Below are 20,120 nucleotides of genomic sequence, written 5' to 3'. Positions count from 1 at the left end.
TAATCTTCAAAATAAGTCCTACTGGAAAAAAAATTGTCAAGCTGTATGTTAGCTGTCCAACTATGCACTATTTTAAATAAAACCAGTGATTTCATCAATTCCCTGACTCGACAGCACAGCAGAATTCCATAGACTGCACCCTGAAGCTCCCACTGGGTCCTTCTGAATCAAATACCAATGTGCTATGGGCAGTATTTATTAGGACATAAAACAATGCAGATTTTAGACAAGGATTAAGATCTCCCCCCTTAACAATGATCAACCCATACACACCTATTTCTCATATTTCAATTTTTATTATTTATTTTATTTTTTTCTGGTAGACAGTACCACTTGACAATTATACTGCACCAGGCATAAGAAGTCAGGATTTCCACCACAGGGACGTTCTGTATTCAGAATTCAATATAAATATTTCTAGTCAGACATCTCCATGGCTACAGATATTTGGTTGCTTGATTTATATGCATAGAAAGAAACAGTTGTCATAACTGTAAAAAGCAGTACTTAACAAGTACTTTTACATGATTGGAATAGTTTTCCTTTAATATTACAATACTGCTTATTGGTCTGAAAACGAGGTCACCCTACATGATGTTCTGATTTTTCCCCAAGGCATCATGAGTATATCTGTTTATTCTTTCATTCCTGCATTTTTAGCCTTCTAGTTGATTTAGGGACTATTTAATCAGAAACCATTTTAGCACTGCAAAAAAAAAAAAAGAAGAAAGCTTTGTTAAGGGTACATTACAGACCATAATGATTTTCAGACTTCTTTGTATTGAAAAAAAAAAAAAAAAAAGGTATTTGGAGGCTCGGAAGAGGCACATGCACACTTGGGGTGAAGGGAACAAAATACAGAGGAGTCTGCTAAAGCGCAAATCTTCCTTCTGGTCCCCAATGCCTTCAAATAAATACAAATATTAAAAAAAAAAATCTCACACTGTGATTAAAAAAAAAAGGTCAGCCTCTGGGATGTCCCGGAAGTCCGCTTCCAGGAGCCTCGCCCGGGGCGGGAGGTCAGTCGTCTGTCTTCCGGGCCAGCCTGCAGAAAGTCCAGTTGTGCTCCACCGTGTTCTCGTTGGCCCGCTCACTCATGTGGTGCACTCGGGTGTTGCGGATCGTGAAGCCCTGCTTTGTGATGTACTCCATCAAGTGGACTCGGAGAGAGACTTCCTGGTGATAATCACAGGGTCCAAAAGTAAAGGACACCTGGCAATCTCTGGTGTCCATCATGTGCTTATTCCACTTGGTAAAATAGTTTGATATGCCTTCTAGTAAGGAATGGACCTTGGTGGTAATGGTTAACTGGGTTATGATGACAGCTACCGGATTGGAGTACTTAGAAAGCTTCCGGGTACTAGATAACTCCACGACTTCTTCAAAAGTATCCACGGGATACAAAGGCTTGGGGTCATTGAGACACTGAATCAAGGGCTCAATCTGGTAAAAGTCTGCTTCTTTCCGAAGCAGATCAAATTCCTTAAAATCCAGGGGTAAGGTCAGCTCTGAAGTTCTTAAGAAGTTGAGGACATATCGGAAAAGAGGTCCATCTCGATCAATGAAGTAATTGCCTTGAGGGTCTCGAGCTGTGGGGAAGTCCCCCCCAAACATGGCTCCAAGCATGGAATCCGGGTAACGCGTCAATGTGGTGAGAGACGTCGTGTACAAGTGTCCACCTACATTTAACGTGACTGGGTCAGTCATCTGAAATTGTTTAAAACATGATCAGTCATCTGAAAAAAATTTTTTTTCTTAAATCCTAACTTTGACAAACTAAGAAAATTAGTGGCAACAAGCAAAGCGAAAGATTCAGGCTACAGCACATCCAGCAAGCCACTGGTGCAAAACAGCTTTAGTTTCAGTGAGAAACCCACCCAGATGAAGGGGTCTAACATTCGCTTTCAACAGAAAAGAGAGAGATGTCTACCTCTTCAGAGCCTTACACTGAGAAAGGAGGGCATGACTTCCGAAGCCATTTAATTTCAGGCCCAGGGTCTAGAGGTTTTCAAGTTAGCGTACATTATGGGAAGAGGAAGAGAAACTTAAAATATACTCATTTTTTCCCCCAATTAAAAAAAAAAAAGACTTCTATGTTTCTTAACTCAATTTAACATAAAATAGAATATAAATGATTGAATAACATAAAGATACCTACTTTCAATATTTTTGTCTTTTCCCCCTCAACATAAGGAGGGAAATGATGAAATTTTAAAAATAAAACTTTATGTGGACTTAATCTCAACTTTTCATGGAAGAAATAGTGCCAAATACTAACTTAAAATACACAGTTTGGTCAAAACAATCTCATATTTTTTGTTGTTGTTCAGCGTCTAAGTCATGTCCAACCCTTGCACCTCCACTGGCTGTAGCCTGCCAGGCTCCTGTCCATTGGATTTTCAAGGCAAGAAGACTGGAGTGGGTTCTCACATATCCAAAGGCTAATAGCAGCTTTCAAATTTCATAATCTGATAGTATAATCACTTTTTTAACATTAATATCACAATCTGACCTTTAATTTTGAAAAGCAAGCTTCTCGAAATAAGACATATCTTTGGCTTTTAAAACCATACTTAAGGAATAAAGCAAGACAGGTAAAGACAGGTAATATGCAAATAAAATATTTCGTACCAAAGGAAAAAAATGTATAGGAAGACACATGCACATGCAAAAAAAAAAAAAAAGTACCCGTGGGCAAAGTGGCATCTTCTCAACCACTAACCTCGCCAACCACAAGAAAGTATCCTGTCTACTGTCACCTACTACACATTCATTAACAGTCATTACTCTAAGAAGGAAGCGTCTCAAGAGAAAGATACTTTAAGACCAAAAAAACAGTGATCATTAAAAGTTACATGGAGAGTCCACGCTGAGCTCGCTTACTTAAAAACACCAAACAAAGTTAAAACACCCCAAAATACACAGAAACTAATTGCGGGGGAGGGAAGGGTTGTACCATCGCTAAGTTCCATTCTCATTGAGATGCATTATATCTAAGAAAACATATGAAGCAAGAAAAGACACACAGGAATAATTTGCCAGCCTTCAAAACGCATCCTCAAAAGCCTCTCACCATATAGCCCCAGTCTCCATTATCCATCTGCTCCAGTGCTGCGTCTCGGGGAGCCCAGGTTCCAGGGAAACTTGGGGAAGAGAAAAAGACACGTGACAGTGCATATCACCACAAAAACAAGTAAAGTTTTCTCACCCGACAGCAGGCCCAACACCAGAGAAACTCATCTTTGTTCTAAGGCAAAGATCTAGGGGAGAAACGATTTCCCAAAGGTCTCCTAGGGGTCCCCCGACATCCTTACCACAATGGGTACCTAAGAGACTGGCGAATGTTTACAGAGGAAAGAGTTATCCTAAACTTTGAGAGGAAGGTAGAGAGTCTAGGGAGTAAACCAGTTATTCAAATGCTACCTTACTCTGAAAATTCAATTTTTAGAATTCCTGCAGGAGAACATTATGACTAACGCTACAACATTATCTGGTACAAAACTATGACGATCCTTATCAAAAAGGTTAACAGAGGGAAATAGTAAACTCTTCATAAGCATTTCAGCTACATAAACTAAACATCTTAGTAAAAGCATTAAAACCATAAACCTCCAAGACACTGGCGTCTCCTTCCAAGAGAAATACACCAGCAACGTGGCTCTGCTGTAACACAGAAAACCTAATTACACTTTTAATAATGATACATTTTCTACAATAATCAAAACAAATACAAAACAAGTTAAATGCCAAACCATTAGAGCACAATTTGGGGCAGAAAAGAACCTTACCAATCTATCATGAGAGTCACTAGGCTGGCACTTAGGAAGGGACAGCCTGAAGACATTGACAAACACCCAGATATTCATGATGCCATTTTTATTTTATTTTTATCTACAATTCAAAAGCACTTAAACAAACAGTTTCTCAGCTCCTGAACTGCTTCAGTCAGTTCTCCTTCACACACATTAATCCCCAAACCACCCAGCAATGCAAACTCCAGGGCAAATTTCAAAAGCTTGGGCAAGAGACGATAAGAAACATGGCTTAAGGGTATTTAACCAGGAAAAGCACTGTTTGTTTGTTTGGTCTTGTTTTTTTTTTAACGGATTCATTTTTCCCACTTTTAGAGGAATCTGGCACACTAATTCCCAGAACAGGCCCTGGCTACAGAAGATCACAAAGGCTCTTTCTCAAAAGGTCACTCAGGCATGTAGAGAACATTTGCATAGCACAGCAGGGGCTGAAATCAGAGCCTCAAGCATCCATTTCTCTACCTTGCAAATTCTTCAAAGCAAACAAGCTAAAATGTAAACCAGACAACTGTGGGGTCAGTTTTTATTCTCCACACTCAGCAGTTGGGTATAGGTAGGGCTCCACACGCTATAGGCTGAGAAATGGAACAAATGTCAAATTCAGGGCTGTGATGACAACTTTTCATTCCTCTGACTGACTTCAACAACAGAAGTTGAAGTAACAGAACCAAGAAATAGGTTTTTACCAATTTGTATTACGTGCACCTGATTCAGTTACTGATGCAACAGGCAGATCAGCAGATGGAACAACTGAGCGATTTAAACGGTCAGTCACCCAGAAGTTCTGCTAAGATGCCCACCTCTGGCCTTTCCCCATCACCCAAAGGGTTCATTACTGGCAGCCTCAAAAATAATTCAGTCGACCAACATTCACTGGAGGGTAGAAGGGGCGGTGGGGGGCCTATGTGCAATCCAGATACACAAACAGGGAAGTATGGTCCTTGCCCTGGTGGGGCTTTCAATCTATGAAGAAGGGCCAGATGCAACAACTAAAGTACAGAATTCAAAGGTCCTGTATAAGAGATGGACTGGCAGAGAGCTGAGGGAGAAAGCGAGAACAGCGCCAAACATGAAAACGGAGGGCTTTGGGGAAGGGCTCATCTCAACGGAACTCAGCAGGAATGTTTGGACAACCTGAAAAGGGATTCTAGAATAAAGAAACAATTTAAGTAAAGGGCTGAGGGCTCCCCACAACATCCCTGATACAGTAAGCAGAATGTGAATAATTATCTTACTTTTGGAGATGCTTCCCTGGTGGCTTGGCTGATAAAGAATCCGCCTGCGATGCAAGGGACCCCGGTTCGATTCCTAGGCTGGGAAGATCCCCTGGAGAAGGGATAGCCTACCCACTCCAGTATTCTTGGGGTTCCCTTGTGATTCAGCTGGTAAAGAATTCGCCTGCAATCCGGGAAACCTGGCTTCAGTCCCTGGGTTGGGAAGATACCCTGGAGAAGGGAAAGGCTACCTACTCCAGTGTTCTGGTCTGGAGAACTCCACAGCCTTTATAGTCCATGGGGTCATAAAGAGTCGGACACGACTAAGTGAATTTCACTTTCCACTTCCAGAGATGTAACAGAGAAAAGGCACTTTAAGAGACCTGCTCAAGGGCCCATGGCTAGAAAGTAACTAACAGGAGTTTGGGTTTTCTGATTCTTAGTCCAAATCTTTCCACAAACCTCTTCCTCCAACAGAAACTATAAGAATAATATCCAAGAAACGAGAAATCCAAAGGATTAACTTAAAAACCCCTAACAGCCATCTATTAACGCTATCCACCTAAGGGTTTATTTACAAATGTAACAGTAACTCAGCCAAACTGAGCAGTTATCACGGATTTGTAAAATTCCCTTGAAGCAAAATGCCAAGGACCTACTGTCCAGGACATGTGGGCTTCCCTGACGTCTCCCACAGTAAAGCGTCTGCCCGCAATGCGGGAGACCCGGGTTCGTTTCCTAGGCTGGGAAAGTCCCCTGGAGAAGGAAATGGCAATCCACTCCAGCACTGTTGCCTGGAAAATCCCATGGACGGAGGAGCCTGATAGGCTACAGTCCATGGGGTTGCAAAGAGTCGGACACGACTGAGCGACTTCACGTCACTTCACTGTCCAGTGTGATTCGAGAATGCTATCTTCAATCTTAAACAACTCCACTCTGCGAATATCCAAATAGTTGAATAAGACATCAGAGATGCAAAAAAAAAAAAGAAAAAAAGGAGACCAAAGACAAGTAAAAACCAAACAAAGAAACAGGTATCATCAAAGTCACGGCTGTTATGCAAGGACTGTCCACTATTAATCCTTTCTTTTACCGCTAAATCAAAACAAGATAGCTTTTTGGGCAATCACACACACACACAGATGATGCTCCTGAATCTGTTCTACAGCAAAAGGCAAGGTTCTATTCCTGTACAAAGATGTAATAAAACCTCAAAGCTTAATAATTCAGGAGAGCAATTATGGAGATCTATATAAGTCCATGTTTCTTTAACAAGTACCCAAAAGCCTCCCTTCATTTCTTATAAGATACATCAAAATAAGATGAAGTTACTATCAATTTCAACAACTACTAAACTGTACCCTCAAAATAAAAATGTCCACTTAAGAGCTCTAGAGCAGGAAAAATAGTAATGATTAATTTACATTTTAGCTCTATGCCTTACTTCTAAACATCATCTGTAGAGACGCTCAGACACAGCACAAACTAAAAAAAGCAAGGACATTCCTGGTCAACCAGTAGCTGGATAATCAACCTCTGAACTGATGACTGTTAGGACCATCTTAGAGACAATGCAGATGAACGAAATAAAACCCAGTGCAAAAGAATTTCCAGAATAGCTTCAGTCTCTTCTACTAAGTCATTTTCCAGAGCTGCTAACAATTAGAAATGATTCATTTGCTTTTCATCTTCTCTCCCTTCTGGCACTCAGCAGTGGAGGACTTAATGAGAAATTGAAGGACCACAAGACAGACAGCAGAAGGAAGCTCTTGAAATGTGCATCAAATGTGCCTGTCTTATTTGAGGAACACACACCTAATATTTCAGAAAAACGGACAGGAATGGAGATCATGAAGGTACCAATGAAAAAACATCTTTCCTTTACAGTGACTTGCCTTACTAAAAATTGTTTTAAACAACAATACTGCTACTGCTAAGTCACTTCAGTCGTGTCCAACTCTGTGTGACCCCATAGACGGCAGGCCACCAGGCTCCCCCGTCCCTGGGATGCTCCAGGCAAGAACACTGGACTGGGTTGCCATTTCCTTCTCCAATGCATGAAAGTGAAAAGTGAAAGAGAAGTCGCTCAGTCGCGTCTGACCGTTCACGACCCCATGGGCTGCAGCCTACCAGGCTCCTCCATCCATGGGATTTTCCAGGCGAGAGTACTGGAGTGGGGTGCCATTGCCTTCTCTGAATGCAACCATACACAAAAATTCAAACAGACTTCTGACCCTGTAAAATCAAGTTCACCTGAAAAGATCTGACCTTTGGTGCAAATAAAATACATGTGGTAACAACCAGCAGACTGTTCCCAAAGGAAGTAAAGCAGTTCTGAAAATTCACCCAGATGCAGCTTCAAAGGTTAATTATGACTAATATATAAATTCTGACAGTGTAATGTTAGCAGATAATTATGTTAAGGAAAACACAAACTCAAGAATTTATGAAAGCCTTAAAAAAAACTGTTAACAATTTTCTACATTAGCAAATGTGAAAAACACACAATTCAACAAGTGAATGACTTAAAGAATAATGTAAGAACCCCTGAAACTCATTTTCCTCACCACAGCAGAACTCAATTACAGGCTTCGTGGTTATGATGAACTAATTTAACACACATATTCTGGGCTTATCATTTCTGCTACAGACTAAGAATTCTCTGGAATAAAACTCCTGCTCCTATCCTACATAATAACTTATACATTGCAATACACACCTCCAAACTTGAATAAATAATGAACACATCACTATTTCCTTCCCTAAGTTTCCAGGTAGCCCTTTAAAAATGCCTTTCTACTGAAATCTTTGTAGCTGGCATTCAGAAGAGACAACTCAACAAATTCCATCTATACATACCTCCAAAATCACCTTTGTGCTGAATTTCTCTGTTCTTGAAATGTGGGAGTTTTTGAAAGTGAAATACTTTTTATAGTAACTAGTTCAGCAACTAAAGGAGTCTTTGGGGTTAACATTCACATACAGGCTGGTTTAAGTAGCCAGGCACAGAAGGAGAATGTGATTATGGTGTTAGGTTACGCTTGACCATAACCATTACACAAATAGATCGTTTCATCCAAAACCTAATCCTTTTTTCTCTCTGCTCTCTCCATGTGGTCTACAAAAAAGGTGCTCTAGGTTGAAAAGTGACTTTTCCTACTGAAGAGCTACCACAAATAGTCACAAAACCATACCATCCCTCTTACCTTAATTTCTGTAAGATAAAACAGAATAATACCACATTCCCAAAAGGAACAGTACCACTTAAGCACAACACAGAGGCAACACCTGGCCTACAGGGTGACAGATGGGGGCCTGGGGTTTGAGGTCATAGACAGGTCAGAGCAGGAGAGAGAGAGAAAAGGCCACAGGTGAGGATCCTTAAGCCAGCTTGGCTTCATGACTAATTATAAGACCCAGAGTAAATCACTCTGTATTGCCCACCTGCTTCTTGGAGAAAAAATAAGTGAGATCATGAATCGAAAATTTATGGGTAAACTGGCAAGTGTGAAAATACTACTGGAAGTAGCATCCATACAATTTCTGTGGTGAATTGAGAAACCTGAGTGTGGACATAAGTAATTCCGAGCGTGGGCATGGAGACCGGGCAAGTATGGAAGAGGAGGGCACTTAATTTGCTTCCAGTCTCCCTCATCCCGTCCTCCTTTTCCTGGAGCCCCACAAGGGAGAACCTCAGGTAAAGCGGAGCATCTGGCTTTCACAGAGACCACCAGGCGTCTGAACTCTTCATCACAGAAGGAAGGAACTCTAAAGCATGACTCAGGATTATGTCCAAGGTAAAGCCAAATCCAAATAAGTATTTGGATTCCATTTTAAATAGACTCCAAATATCACAATCCAAGACACGTTCAGGGATTCACAGATTCACCCTAGAATTTCTTCATGTAGTAATGCTTTAAACTGTGACAAATTAAAATTTAAATGACATGAACCTTAGAAACAGCATCTATGGTGGTCCTCACCACTCAGTTCTTAATATTTATGATGTTATGCAAAATGAAGTACTAGTATGGTCTGACCAAAGAGCAAGTTGTCTCAACCTACCAACCATGCAGGTTAAAAAAGAGATTTTCCTTTTCCTAGCTACACATCTGTTTATTCGAAAACATCTCAGTCCTGGGCTCAGTCCTGTGCTAAACGCTGTCCCCTCGCTTCTTTCCTCTCTTGGAATCGTTCATACACTCGGGCGTTTGTGACAGCAAAGAAAATGCACATACCAAGGGGAAACGGTAAGACACGCTTAGGCTACCCCAAACGCTCTTGGCCAAACCAAGTTACCTCAGGTCTCCTGGCACTCAAACCTCTCCTATCACAAAGCCCTAAAATTGGAAGTACCCAACTTGTTCTAGAACTGGTATAGTTGCAGAAACATGGTAACTTCAGCACAATATCCAAAAAGGATCTCTGCTTCGTTTCTCGAGTCCCACCCCTCAGACAGCCTCCACCACTGACAGCCCAGCCCGGCAGGTGCTTCAGGGGCTCCTCACCACCACGGCCATTTATCACCTCTGACGTCCAGCATTAAGAATGCCCTGGCACACACAAATCTGGGCATTAAGAACTCAGCTGCGGTCAATCCCTCTTTGGGGCAGAAAAATCCCCTAAGGCAGGGTTCAGAAGTCCTGCCGGGGGCTTTAAAATAAGGTAAACTGTAGCCAAGAAGCACCACCCACAAGCAATCATTTTCCAGCAAACCTCGAGGTGCTCCCGTCCTGGCTTCACTGCTGCCCACGGGCAGAGTCCCCCACCCCGACCCGGGCCCCGGGCATGGGGCGCGCACCCGAGCCCTGAACCCGGGTGCGCCGAACCCGCAAGTCCCAGCGGGGCAGGCCCCGGATCCTCCGCCCAAGGCCGGCCTCTGGTCGCGGGCAGCCCGCGGCGGGCTCGTGCCAGCCCCGGAGCGCGCCGCCTGGACTCCCCGAGGGCCCCCGAGCGCGGCCCCGCCACCGCCCGGGTTCCCCTCAACCCCGCTGCCGGGCCGCTCCGTGCGGTCTTCTGCTAGAGCCCGGCCCTCCCGAGCCCCGGGCCTCCGCGCCGTGGGCCCGCCCCTACTCACTGCGCTGCGGCGGCGGTGGCTGCCGGGCCGGGAGACGCCGGCGGCCAGAGAGCGCGAGCGCGAGGACGAGCGAGCCCGCGCCCGGCGGCGGCGGCGGCGGCGGCGGCAGAAGGGACGACTGAGCCCGCGCCCGGAGTTGCGGCTCCTGCCGCCCGGCGCGGGCGGCGCCTTTCCAGCGGAGACGCGGCGCCACAGGCGCGGGCGCCCCCTAACGGCGGCGCGGGCTAGTGACCGAAGGGCCGAGCGGCCGGAGAAACTCAAACCAGGCGTAGCCTGGGCGGCTCCTTCAGGCTGGCTCCGCGGCGGCCCTGAAGCCCCGCCCCGACGCCCGATCCCGCCCCCGAGGCCCGGGCCCCAGACCCACGCGCTCCGCCCAGAATTCGCCCGACGTCCCGCCTCCAGCCGCACTGGGGGATGTGCCCAGCCCCCGGCACTTTTCGCTAGGACTCAAGCCTAGTTTCTCCGGTCATTTTACGAATAATTAAGGGACCCCAACCAAGTGCCAGGCCTGGCGAGTAAAGCGGTCACCAAGAAGGAGGGGCTTCCTAGTGAAAGGAGAAACATTAAAGACTCAAGTAAACAGCCGACAAAAAAATGACTACAAAAAAAAAAGTTATGATTATAAAATGTTGGGAGGTACATGAATTCGATGGAGAATAAGCAGAAAGGCCCTCTGCTGCAGATACGGTGACTATACAAGATCTGGACTCCGGGACTGTGGTCCCAGGACTCCTGGCCTTGCCCTCTGTGGGATTGATAAGGTCACCTCTCCAGTCTTGTGGGCGGAGACAGGGAAAGACAGCCAGCTGGAGAGAAGGGCAGCAGAGAAAACGACCAGTGCAAAGGCTCTGAGGACTGAAGGAGCCAGCCCTTGAGGAAGCTGGCACCAATACTGTCCTCATTTCACCACGGAGGAAGCCAAGGCTGCAAGAGTGGGGAATTACCTAAAGTCTCTGAGCTAACTGGTTTCCAAACATAGATTCCTTCCAAACGGAACTCACTTCCGGCTAACCAAATCCCCATCCCTTTCCAGGTGAGATCAGGTATAGGGTTTTTGCTATTTCTCCTTCACAATAAGCAAGAGAGTTCCAGAGAAACATCTATTTCTGCTTTATTGACTATGCCAAAGTCTTTGACTATGTGGATCACAATTAACTGTGGAAAATTCTGAAAGAGATGGGAATACCAGACCACCTGACCTGCCTCTTGAGAAATCTGTATGCAGGTCAGGAAGCAAGAGTTAGAACTGGACATGGAACAAACTGGTTCCAAATAGGAAAAGGAATACAGCAAGGCTGTATATTGTCAATCCTGCTTATTTATCTTATATGCAGAGTACATCATCCCAGAGAAGGAAATGACAACCCACTCCAGTATTCTTGCCTGGAGAATCCCAGGGACGGAAGAGCCTGGTGGGCTGCCATCTATGGGGTCGCACAGAGTCGGACATAGCGACCTAGCAGCAGCAGCAGAGTACATCATGAGAAATGCTGGGCTGGATGAAGCACAAGCTGGACTCAAGATTGCTGGGAGAAATATCAATAACCTCATATATGCAGATGACACCACCCTTTGGCAGAAAGTGAGGAACTAAAGGGCCTCTTGATGAAAGTGAAAGAGGGGAGTGAAAAAGTTGGCCTAAAGCTCAACATTCAGAAAACGAAGATCCTGGCATCCCTTCCCATCACTTCATGGCAAATAGATAGGGAAACAGTGGAAACAGTGACAGACTTTATTTTGGGGGGCTCCAAAATTACTGCAGATGGTGACTGCAGCCATGAAATTAAAAGACGCCTACTCCTTGGAAGAAAAGTTATCACCAACCTAGACAGCATATTAAAAAGCAGAGACATTACTTTGCCAACAAAGGTCTGTCTGGTCAAGCCTATGGTTTTTCCAGTAGTCATGTATGGATGTGAGTTGGACTAGAAAGAAAGCTGAGTGCCAAAGAATTGATGCTTTTGAACTGTGGTGTTGGAGAAGACTCTTGAGAGTCCCTTGGACTAAAAGGAGATCCAACAAGTCCATCCTAAAGGATGTCAGTCCCGAGCGTCCATTGGAAGGACTTTTGTTGAAGCTGAAACTCCAATACTTTGGCCACCTGATGTGAAGAACTGACTCATTGGTAAAGACCCTGATGCTGGGAAAGATTGAAGGCGGGAGGATAGGGGATGATGGGATGAGATGGTTGGATGGCATCATTGACTAATGGACATGAGTTTGGGTAGACTCCGGGGAGTTGGTGATGGACAGGGAGGCCTGGTGTGCTGCAGTCCATGGGGTCATAAAGAGTTGGACATGACTGAGCAACTGAACTGAACTGTACTACACTTTACCAGTATAACCACTTGCCTTGTAAACTCACCTGCGCATCACCATTTCGAGTATGTGACTGCCTCTGGTGTTTATCCGCATGATCATCACAGTTATATCTGATATTTGTTTTTCTCTGAAAAACTCAGTGGGCTTCCCAGGTGGCTCAGTGGTAAAGAATCTGACTGCCAAGCAGGAGACGTGGGTTCCATCCCTGGGTCAGGAAGACCCCCTGGAGAAAGAAATGGCAACCCACTCCAGTATTCTTGCCTGGAGAATCCCACAAACAGAGGAGCCTGGCTGGCTAAATAGGTTCCATAAATGGCATACGCTTCATTAATATACCTGAGTGCACCATTATATTCAAAAAGACTAGGTGAGGATACAGGGAAATGTGTGTAAAAATAAGCAGTGCACACAATGGTATACATGGTATAATCCTGATTTTATTTTCAGAAATGTAAATATCCATAGACAAACATTTTGAAGGAAATACATCAAATCATTGATCATAGTTCTAGGCAGTAGGATGGGAATATTAGTGACATTACTTTCAAACGTTCTTCTGAATTTTCTATCTTTCCTAGAGTGCATGGATGCTGAATTTATAATTAGAAAAAAAGTTTTTATTTTTTAAGAAAGATAATTCTGATATTACCCAACACTCAGACCTCCAGGATTTGGTGCCAATGAAAATCCAAAACTGCCCTTTGCTTACTGGTATCCCTGAAGGAGTCATTTCTCCTCTCAGGACTTCTATTTCCTCATCTAAAAACTGAGAGGAATTAATTTTTCGGTGGTTGTGTCAATACAATTCCTACATATCTAAAAGTTTTTATTGCTATTGTAACATATTATCAAATTTATATTTTATAACATATTGATAGTTACTGAAATGTGGTTCATTTTCTATAATTTTATATTCAGCAACTCTTTTAGTTCTAATTGAGTTCTAATAAGTTTATATGTGCTCTTGAATTTTCTATGTAAGCAGTTATACAGTTTGCAAGTAATAACATTTGGAATCTTCTCGTCCAGTCTTTATTTTCTTTTCCTTATTTTACTGCACTAAAACCTCCAGCACAAATTTGAATGATGATGAAAGTGGCCATTTCTATCTTGTTCTTGACTGTTTCCAATATGGCACCATTAAATATGGTGTTTGTTGCAGATTTTTGGTGGATTCCCTTTATCAGAGTACGGGAGTACTATTCTGCTTTATTAGGAATGAGTGTTGTATCTTTCTGACCTAGGGATTGAACCTGGGTCTCTCGTATTGCAGGCAGATTCTTTTCCATCTGAGCCACCAGGGAAGCCCTGTTGAATTTTATCAAATATGAGATTTCCCCCCCAATGTAGTTAATTACAATCATGGCTTTTACTGTGTTAAACTATCCCTGCATTCCTGGAATAAACACACCTTGATAATGTGCTTTTTTTTTTTTTTTCTTCTTCTTCATATAGTACTGGATTTCATTTGCTAATATTTTATTTGGAGTTTCTGTATCCATTGCTATGAACGAGATATGCCTACGATTTTTCCTATCATATTCTCTCTTTATCTGGTTTCATTATCAAAGTGACATGAGCCTCATAAAATAAATTAAGGAGTAGGTGTCTACTCATTAGAGCAGGCTCTGTAAGACTGAGATTTTTCTGTTGTTCGGGTTTTCCAGAGGATTCTCCTATAGGTCATCTTGATTTGGGGCCTAGGGGTAGAGAGTTTACCCTTGTATCCTGACTCACAGCATTCAAGCTGACCTCAGGGCCCACTTCTCCACCTGCGGAGCTCTTGTGGGGCCGGCCACCAGGAATCTCCTTGTTGCTGAATCGGAAAGATACCCCTCAGATCTCCCTGAAGTGACATCACTGACCACACTCTCCTAGGGACAACCTCTTCCCCAGCCCTGTTCTAGTTTCTTCCTTCGTCTCGGACTCATGAAGATGCTCCTCCTCTTGGTTTACCCACTCCTATGCCCCGGTTTCTGGCCGGGGCTGTACCCTCTTCTCCATCTACCCCCGCTGTGGACTAACTCAGTCACCTCCATGGATGCCATTATTGTCTCTAAGCCAAAGCAGTCCCAAATCCATATCTCCAGCCCAGGCCTCTCTCCTGAACTCCAGACCTAAAAATGCTGCATATGCTAAAGCCCCTGCTATGCGCCAAGCACTATGCTAAATGCTTTTATCGTCCGTATCAGTTATCTACTTCTTGTTGTTCAGTTCCTCAGTGGTGTCTGACTCTTTGCGACCCCATGAACTGCAGCATGCTAGGCTTCCCTGTCTTTCACTATGTCCCGGAGTCCGCTCAAACTCATGTCTGTTGATTCAGCAATGCCATCCAACTATCTCATACTGTCGTCCCCTTCTCTTGCCTTCAATCTTTCCCAGCAAAGGTCCTTTCCAATGAGTCGGCTCTTTGCATCAGGTGGCCAAAGTATCGGCGCTTCAGCTTCAGCATTAGTCCTTCCAGTGAATTTTCAGGGTGGCTGCATCATAAATTTTCCCAAAATTTAATTTAGGGGCTTAAAACAACAAACTTTCCTTTTTTTTTTTTTTTTTGTTACACCACTCAACCTGTGGAATCTTAGTTTCCAGACCAGGGTCTGAACCCAGGCCAGGGCAGTGAAAGTGCCATGTCCTAACCACTGGACTGCCAGGGAATTCCCAACAAATGCGTTTTTATCTCACAGTTTCTGAAGGTCAAGAATTTGAAAGCGGATTAGGTAGGTAGAAGATCTTGCAGTCTGGATGTCAGGAGGACTGCTGTTGGCTGGGGCACAGACATGTGCTTCTAGGTAACTCGTGTAATTTTCATGTGGGATCTAGTTTCCCGACCAGGAACCCCAGCTCCCTGCATTGGGAGCGCAGCGTCTTAGCCACCGGAGCACCAGGAAACTCCTGCGTCTTTTATAGCCTACCCTTGAAAGTGACACACCAACAGTCTCTTGGTCTCACAGACCAAGCCTATTGCAGCGTGGGAGGGTACGACACAAGGACCCGATTACCGGGAAGCAGCATCATGAGGGGCAATCCTGGAGGCCGCTGCACCCTCACAACCAGAAGGATGACCCACCTCATCCCATGAATGCAGATGAGAAAACGAAGGCCAGGAGAGGTGAAGTCAGAGATCAAGGCCACACGGCCAAGTCCGAGAAAAGAGGTTTGAGCACCGCTTTGCCTGGCTCCCCTTCCGCAGTCCACCACCGGCTCTCTCACCTTCGACATGTACAAACCTGAATGCTCTCGCCTCACCACCCCCAAGCCTCCCAAGTCCCCAGCTCAGCTGGGCACGTGGCGCCACCGTCCTCCCATCTGTCCAAACCAGCAGCTTTGAGTCACGCCTGCTTCTCCCACCCCCTCACTTCCCAGCACCAGATCAGCCATTCCTGCCAAGTCTTCCTCCTCAGTGCAGCTGGGATCCATCTCGCCTTCCCTTTCTCTCCAGCGCGCGGGGCCGAGCCACCCAACTGTCCATCCTGGGCATCTGCCGTAGCCCCCCCAGGCCCCCTGTGCGATCTCTGCCCCCACGCTATCCATCCGTCCTCCTCTCTCCAGCGTGAGTCACCTTCAAGAACACAGAGCCGGCCGTGCCACCCGGCCCCCTTGCAGCTTCACTGTCCCTGGCTCCCAGTGCCTTGGGGATCTGGTCCCCATCCCCTCCCTCCCGCGTGATCCAGCCCCTGCCCACTGGCCCAGCCTCTCCCCTCGGCACCTCTTCCCGCTCTTCACCTTCCCGGCCCCTCTGGTATCGGGAATCCACAGCAAACGTTTTCACTTCAGGGCTGCCATCATGCTGTTCCCTCACCTAGAACACTCTTCCTCAGCCTCCAGGGGAGGCCCTCCTCCTCCTTCAGCACGGTGTCATCTCCCCGAAGGTCATCTTCCCTGACCTCCCAGCCCAGCTGGCGTCCCCCAGCAGTAACTCCCGCAGCGTCAGTCCGTTCCTGCCCACCTCACTGCTCTCAGCTGAACCGTGAGCTCCCTGAGAGCGGGAGCCGTTTTGTCCGTTCGGTTCACAACAGCGCCCGAGGTCTTCGCCGTGTGCCTGGCTGAGCACCTCCTCGACAGCCGTGTGACAGTTCAGTGCATTCCCTCCAAGCCCTTCCTTCCCCCCAACCCAAACCCCACGCCTCTCTGCCCCGACGATGTTTAGCTCCTTAAGCGAAGCACAGTCAACCGTGTCTTTGCACATGCTGTGCCCGCCACAGGGGTGTCCCTCCCTCCAGTCGCTCTGTTTACTCAGCTAACTCCTGGATATTCAGCAGGAACAAGGGCTGCCAGGTTCATCAAAGGAAAACACAGGATGCTCAGTTAAATCTGAATTTCAGATAAACAACGAATAATTGTTTAAGTATGTCACAAATACTGCACTAAATAACAAGCCGTCCTGTATTTTATCTGGGAACTCTAGCAGGAATGAGCACCGGCTCCCCCTTCCTTTGGGAGACCTCCCTGGCCTCACCCCACCACCCCCACCACCCGTTCCTGGGCTCCGAGATCATCCCCTCTGCTGCTGCCCCCACTGAGCATAAACACTCAGTCTGTTTATGACTGTCGGTTACCCAGTGGAATGTGACTTTGCTGACAGAGCAGGCCATGTCTCAGCCTTCATTCAGGGAGTCTGGCTTCACCTGGGACAGCCCCAGCCACAAGCCCGGGTGGTGAGGTTTACTGAGTGGAGAAATGAAAAAGCACCAAAGAGAAAAGCGCAAACAAGATGGGAAATGGAACCAGCAAGTGAAACGTGGCCCCCAGAGCAGCATGAATCTCTTGGATGATTACCACAGCGGGGAACCCCTGCCACCTCACCCTAACTGTGTCACCAGAGTCCCCCCAGCCTCCTGGGGCCCTAGGATGGGTGGGCCAGGCATATGCAAAAAGAAAGTCTGTGCGCCTTCAGGAGGTTCCCCCAAACAGACTGCGGAGCGTTCAAACAGGAGGCCCTGTGGGAACCAGAGAGGGAGTGTATGTCTCAAAGATCCCAGAGAGGCTGAGAAAATCCCCTGGGTTGGAAGGTGCCCCCCAAAAGTTAGGGGATGGTGACCAACTGCTTGGAGAGTCCAAGCAGGTCATCTGGGGGCTAAACCTACATTCAGCCACTTGTGATGCTTGAACTACCCCCCCACAACCCCTCCCAGGATGGAGACAGTCTTTCAGGACCCCAGGAGGTAAGGGATCCTAAAGCAGCTGTGTGAATTATCTGGACCCAAGACTTGGCTGAGGGCTTCCCTGGTGGCTCAGATGGTAAAGAAGCTGCCTGCAATGCGGGAGCCCCGGGTTCGATCCCTGGGTTGGGATCTCTCGCTTTCTCCCCCTCAGTCCTTGAGCCACTAGTTTCACTGTCTCAGCTTCTCCTGGGGCTGGTAAAGGCTTCCTTAGCCTTTTGCCCACTGGCTGCCCTGACTGGGATATCCATTTGTAAACAGTCTCCCGGCTCCACCCTGGGGCCCGGCTCCAGTCCCTCCGCACACTTGCCCCAGCCTCTGGGCCACCCTCTTGCAGCCGGCAAGGTTTCCAACGCCTCCCCCACTTCCAGCCATGGAGACGCTTTGGTAAATTTGACAAGAGCATTTTTCCTTTTTATAAGGTTTCTAATTACCTATTATGTCTAATCTTCTCTTTAATCGGCTTCCAAAACTCAGCTTGGAGCTACAGAACCAGGGGAAGGAATCTGGTTCTCACCAGTGTTGAGAGAGAGGCCCTGTGGTCGTCCTTGGATGTCACCAGCCTCTTCACCATTCTGACTCTGTAATTAAAGGGATCAGGAGGTCAGCTTCTGTCTTTAGTCCCTGGAGTGTTTTAGTGGGCCACATGTGAGAAGTTCACGGGCCTTGAGAGTCCTTCTGTGCCGAAAGGGAAGAAAATTGCCTGGACCAAGGCACAGCCAGCTGGCACGCAGGAGGCAAGACAACTCCCAATTCTGAGTTCTCACCCTCCCTGACAGCTAAGTGCTCTAAATGCTTGTCAGTAACACATTTCAGGCCTCTGCTGCCCTCCTGCCTGTTGCTAATCCAAACCATTTCCTCAGCATGGGTGTCCTAGTTTAGCAAGAGCCTTATTCACTTAGCAGAGCACACCGCTCTTGTTCCCTCTGTCCAGTCCCTCTCAGGCTGAGTCTCTTCTTCTTAACGCATCCAAGGCCTCTCTTTCCACATGCCCTCCTGCCTGGATGCTCTCCCCCTACCCCTATGTACTACGAGAACACCCGTGCACCCTGCCCCCAACACCCAAATGCATCGCTTTTATGAAGGAGTCCTGTGGGACTCTGCCTGAACTACAGCTGTATTACCTTTAGAAAGCTCCTATGTTTTACACAAGGGGCAAATAACAATATTTGTAAAGCTGCCACAGAAAAGGATCTGTTCATGCCCCAGGGGCTTCTGAAACATAAGGTCTATTTAAAAGGCAGGAACATTATTTTAAACCTACTGAGATGTCCTTGGGTTTCATGATGATGGTGGGGGTTCAAAACCTCACTGGCTAATAGTGGATTCATTGTTATCCTGGCAAAAAAAAAAAATGAGCGCATCATGTAGAGAAGTAACTATAGTAACCGTGTAAAGAGCCATGTTTCAGGATTCAGAATTCTACACGTGTCACTTATTTCCTGCGCCTGACGTCAGGTTCCGAGAGAGCAGAGCACTCGGGGTGGGACTCCAGCTGACTCACGTGGCCCTGTCACCAGCAGTATAGGTCTGGACCCTCAGCCACAGTTTCTTCCATCATAAAGTCGAATAAAGCAACTCTGGGGCAGGGTTGTTATGACAGTGAAGTGAGGCAATTAAAGTATGAAAAACTCTGCTAATGCAGAGCCTGGCATAAAGTCGGCACACAATAAATTGGTAGCTCTTATTATAATAACTAATTGCTCTACTGCTGATCTGGAAAGATAAATATAGAATCGAAACTCTGGCAGGCAGCAGGAGAACTGGGCTAAGAGAGGGGGTTACTTTTTGAGACTTGGTGATTTGATTGTTCCACCAAGGTCTCTTAAGAAGACATCTATTTATTTTGGTTGCAAGTTGAATATCGTCCATGTTGATAACAGCAGTGGATAATTAAGAAACAATGGCTTCCGCTAACATTCTTATAGCATTTGTGTAACAAGCTAAATATGATCTTTTTATAGCCCTTTATGTATTAAGATAGACCAAATCTGATCCTGTAATGTCATGAGACTAAATTGGCAGGGTAATGTGATTATACAAAATAATAAATAGGAAAGTAATAAATTTTTATCATTTGGAGAGGAATTGTGTGCCCCTCCCCAACCTTGGCTTATTTTGTTTGTTTTTTGTAAATTTTGTTACTGAGATATAACATTCATATATCAAATGTGCATAAAATATAAGTGAATGGTTTGATGAATTTTTCACAAAGTGAACACACCTTGTAATCAACACCCAGATCAAGAAACAGACTACCACCAGGACGCCAGAAACTCCATCATACACCTTGCTGGTTGATCATTTTTCTTACTTTTCCTCCTCCTTCCTCTTCTCTGACATACAATTTACAAACCATTCAATGTATCCATTTAAAATATAGTTTGATGAATTCTTCTAAATTCATACAGTGTGCGGGGGGCTTCCCCGGTGGCGCTAGTTTAGGCAAAGAATCTGCCTGCCTATGCAGGAGACACAGGAGATGTGGGTTCGATCCCTGGGTCGGGAAGACCTTCTGGAGGAGGAAATGGCACCC

The 20,120-nt window shown here is 45.8% G+C and overlaps 1 protein-coding gene and 1 long non-coding RNA gene across 5 annotated transcripts in view; both read right to left on the bottom strand.

The window, feature by feature from the left end:
* Window positions 1-276: 276 nt before the first annotated feature.
* Window positions 277-10,214, bottom strand: KCTD6 (potassium channel tetramerization domain containing 6). 4 transcript variants are annotated; one of them, XM_040246507.1, is made up of 4 exons: window positions 7,886-10,088; window positions 5,048-5,257; window positions 3,074-3,143; window positions 277-1,707 (listed from the first exon to the last, which is right to left on the bottom strand). In XM_040246507.1, the coding sequence occupies exons 3-4, from the start codon at window positions 3,098-3,100 to the stop codon at window positions 1,021-1,023; spliced, it is 714 nt and encodes a 237-aa protein (XP_040102441.1). In that variant the 5' UTR covers window positions 3,101-3,143; window positions 5,048-5,257; window positions 7,886-10,088; the 3' UTR covers window positions 277-1,020. The 4 variants fall into 4 exon arrangements, with proteins under 4 accessions (XP_040102441.1, XP_040102442.1, XP_040102444.1 ...); XM_040246508.1 differs by having other exon boundaries at window positions 5,048-5,210; XM_040246510.1 differs by lacking the exons at window positions 5,048-5,257; window positions 7,886-10,088 and adding an exon at window positions 10,104-10,214.
* Window positions 10,215-17,722: 7,508 nt separating this feature from the next.
* The window catches only part of LOC120867981, a 30,926-nt gene continuing 28,528 nt past the window's right edge, over window positions 17,723-20,120 (bottom strand). The window contains exons 4-5 of the long non-coding RNA XR_005722104.1: window positions 18,849-18,922; window positions 17,723-18,165 (exon numbers count right to left, since the gene is read on the bottom strand). This is a non-coding gene — a long non-coding RNA (uncharacterized LOC120867981). The remainder of the gene's footprint in view (window positions 18,166-18,848; window positions 18,923-20,120) is intronic.

This window comes from Oryx dammah, unplaced genomic scaffold, assembly GCF_014754425.2.
Source record: "Oryx dammah isolate SB20612 unplaced genomic scaffold, SCBI_Odam_1.1 HiC_scaffold_9, whole genome shotgun sequence".
In the NCBI taxonomy this organism is placed as follows: Eukaryota; Metazoa; Chordata; class Mammalia; order Artiodactyla; family Bovidae; genus Oryx; species Oryx dammah.
This window is presented reverse-complemented; position numbering and strand designations above follow the sequence as displayed.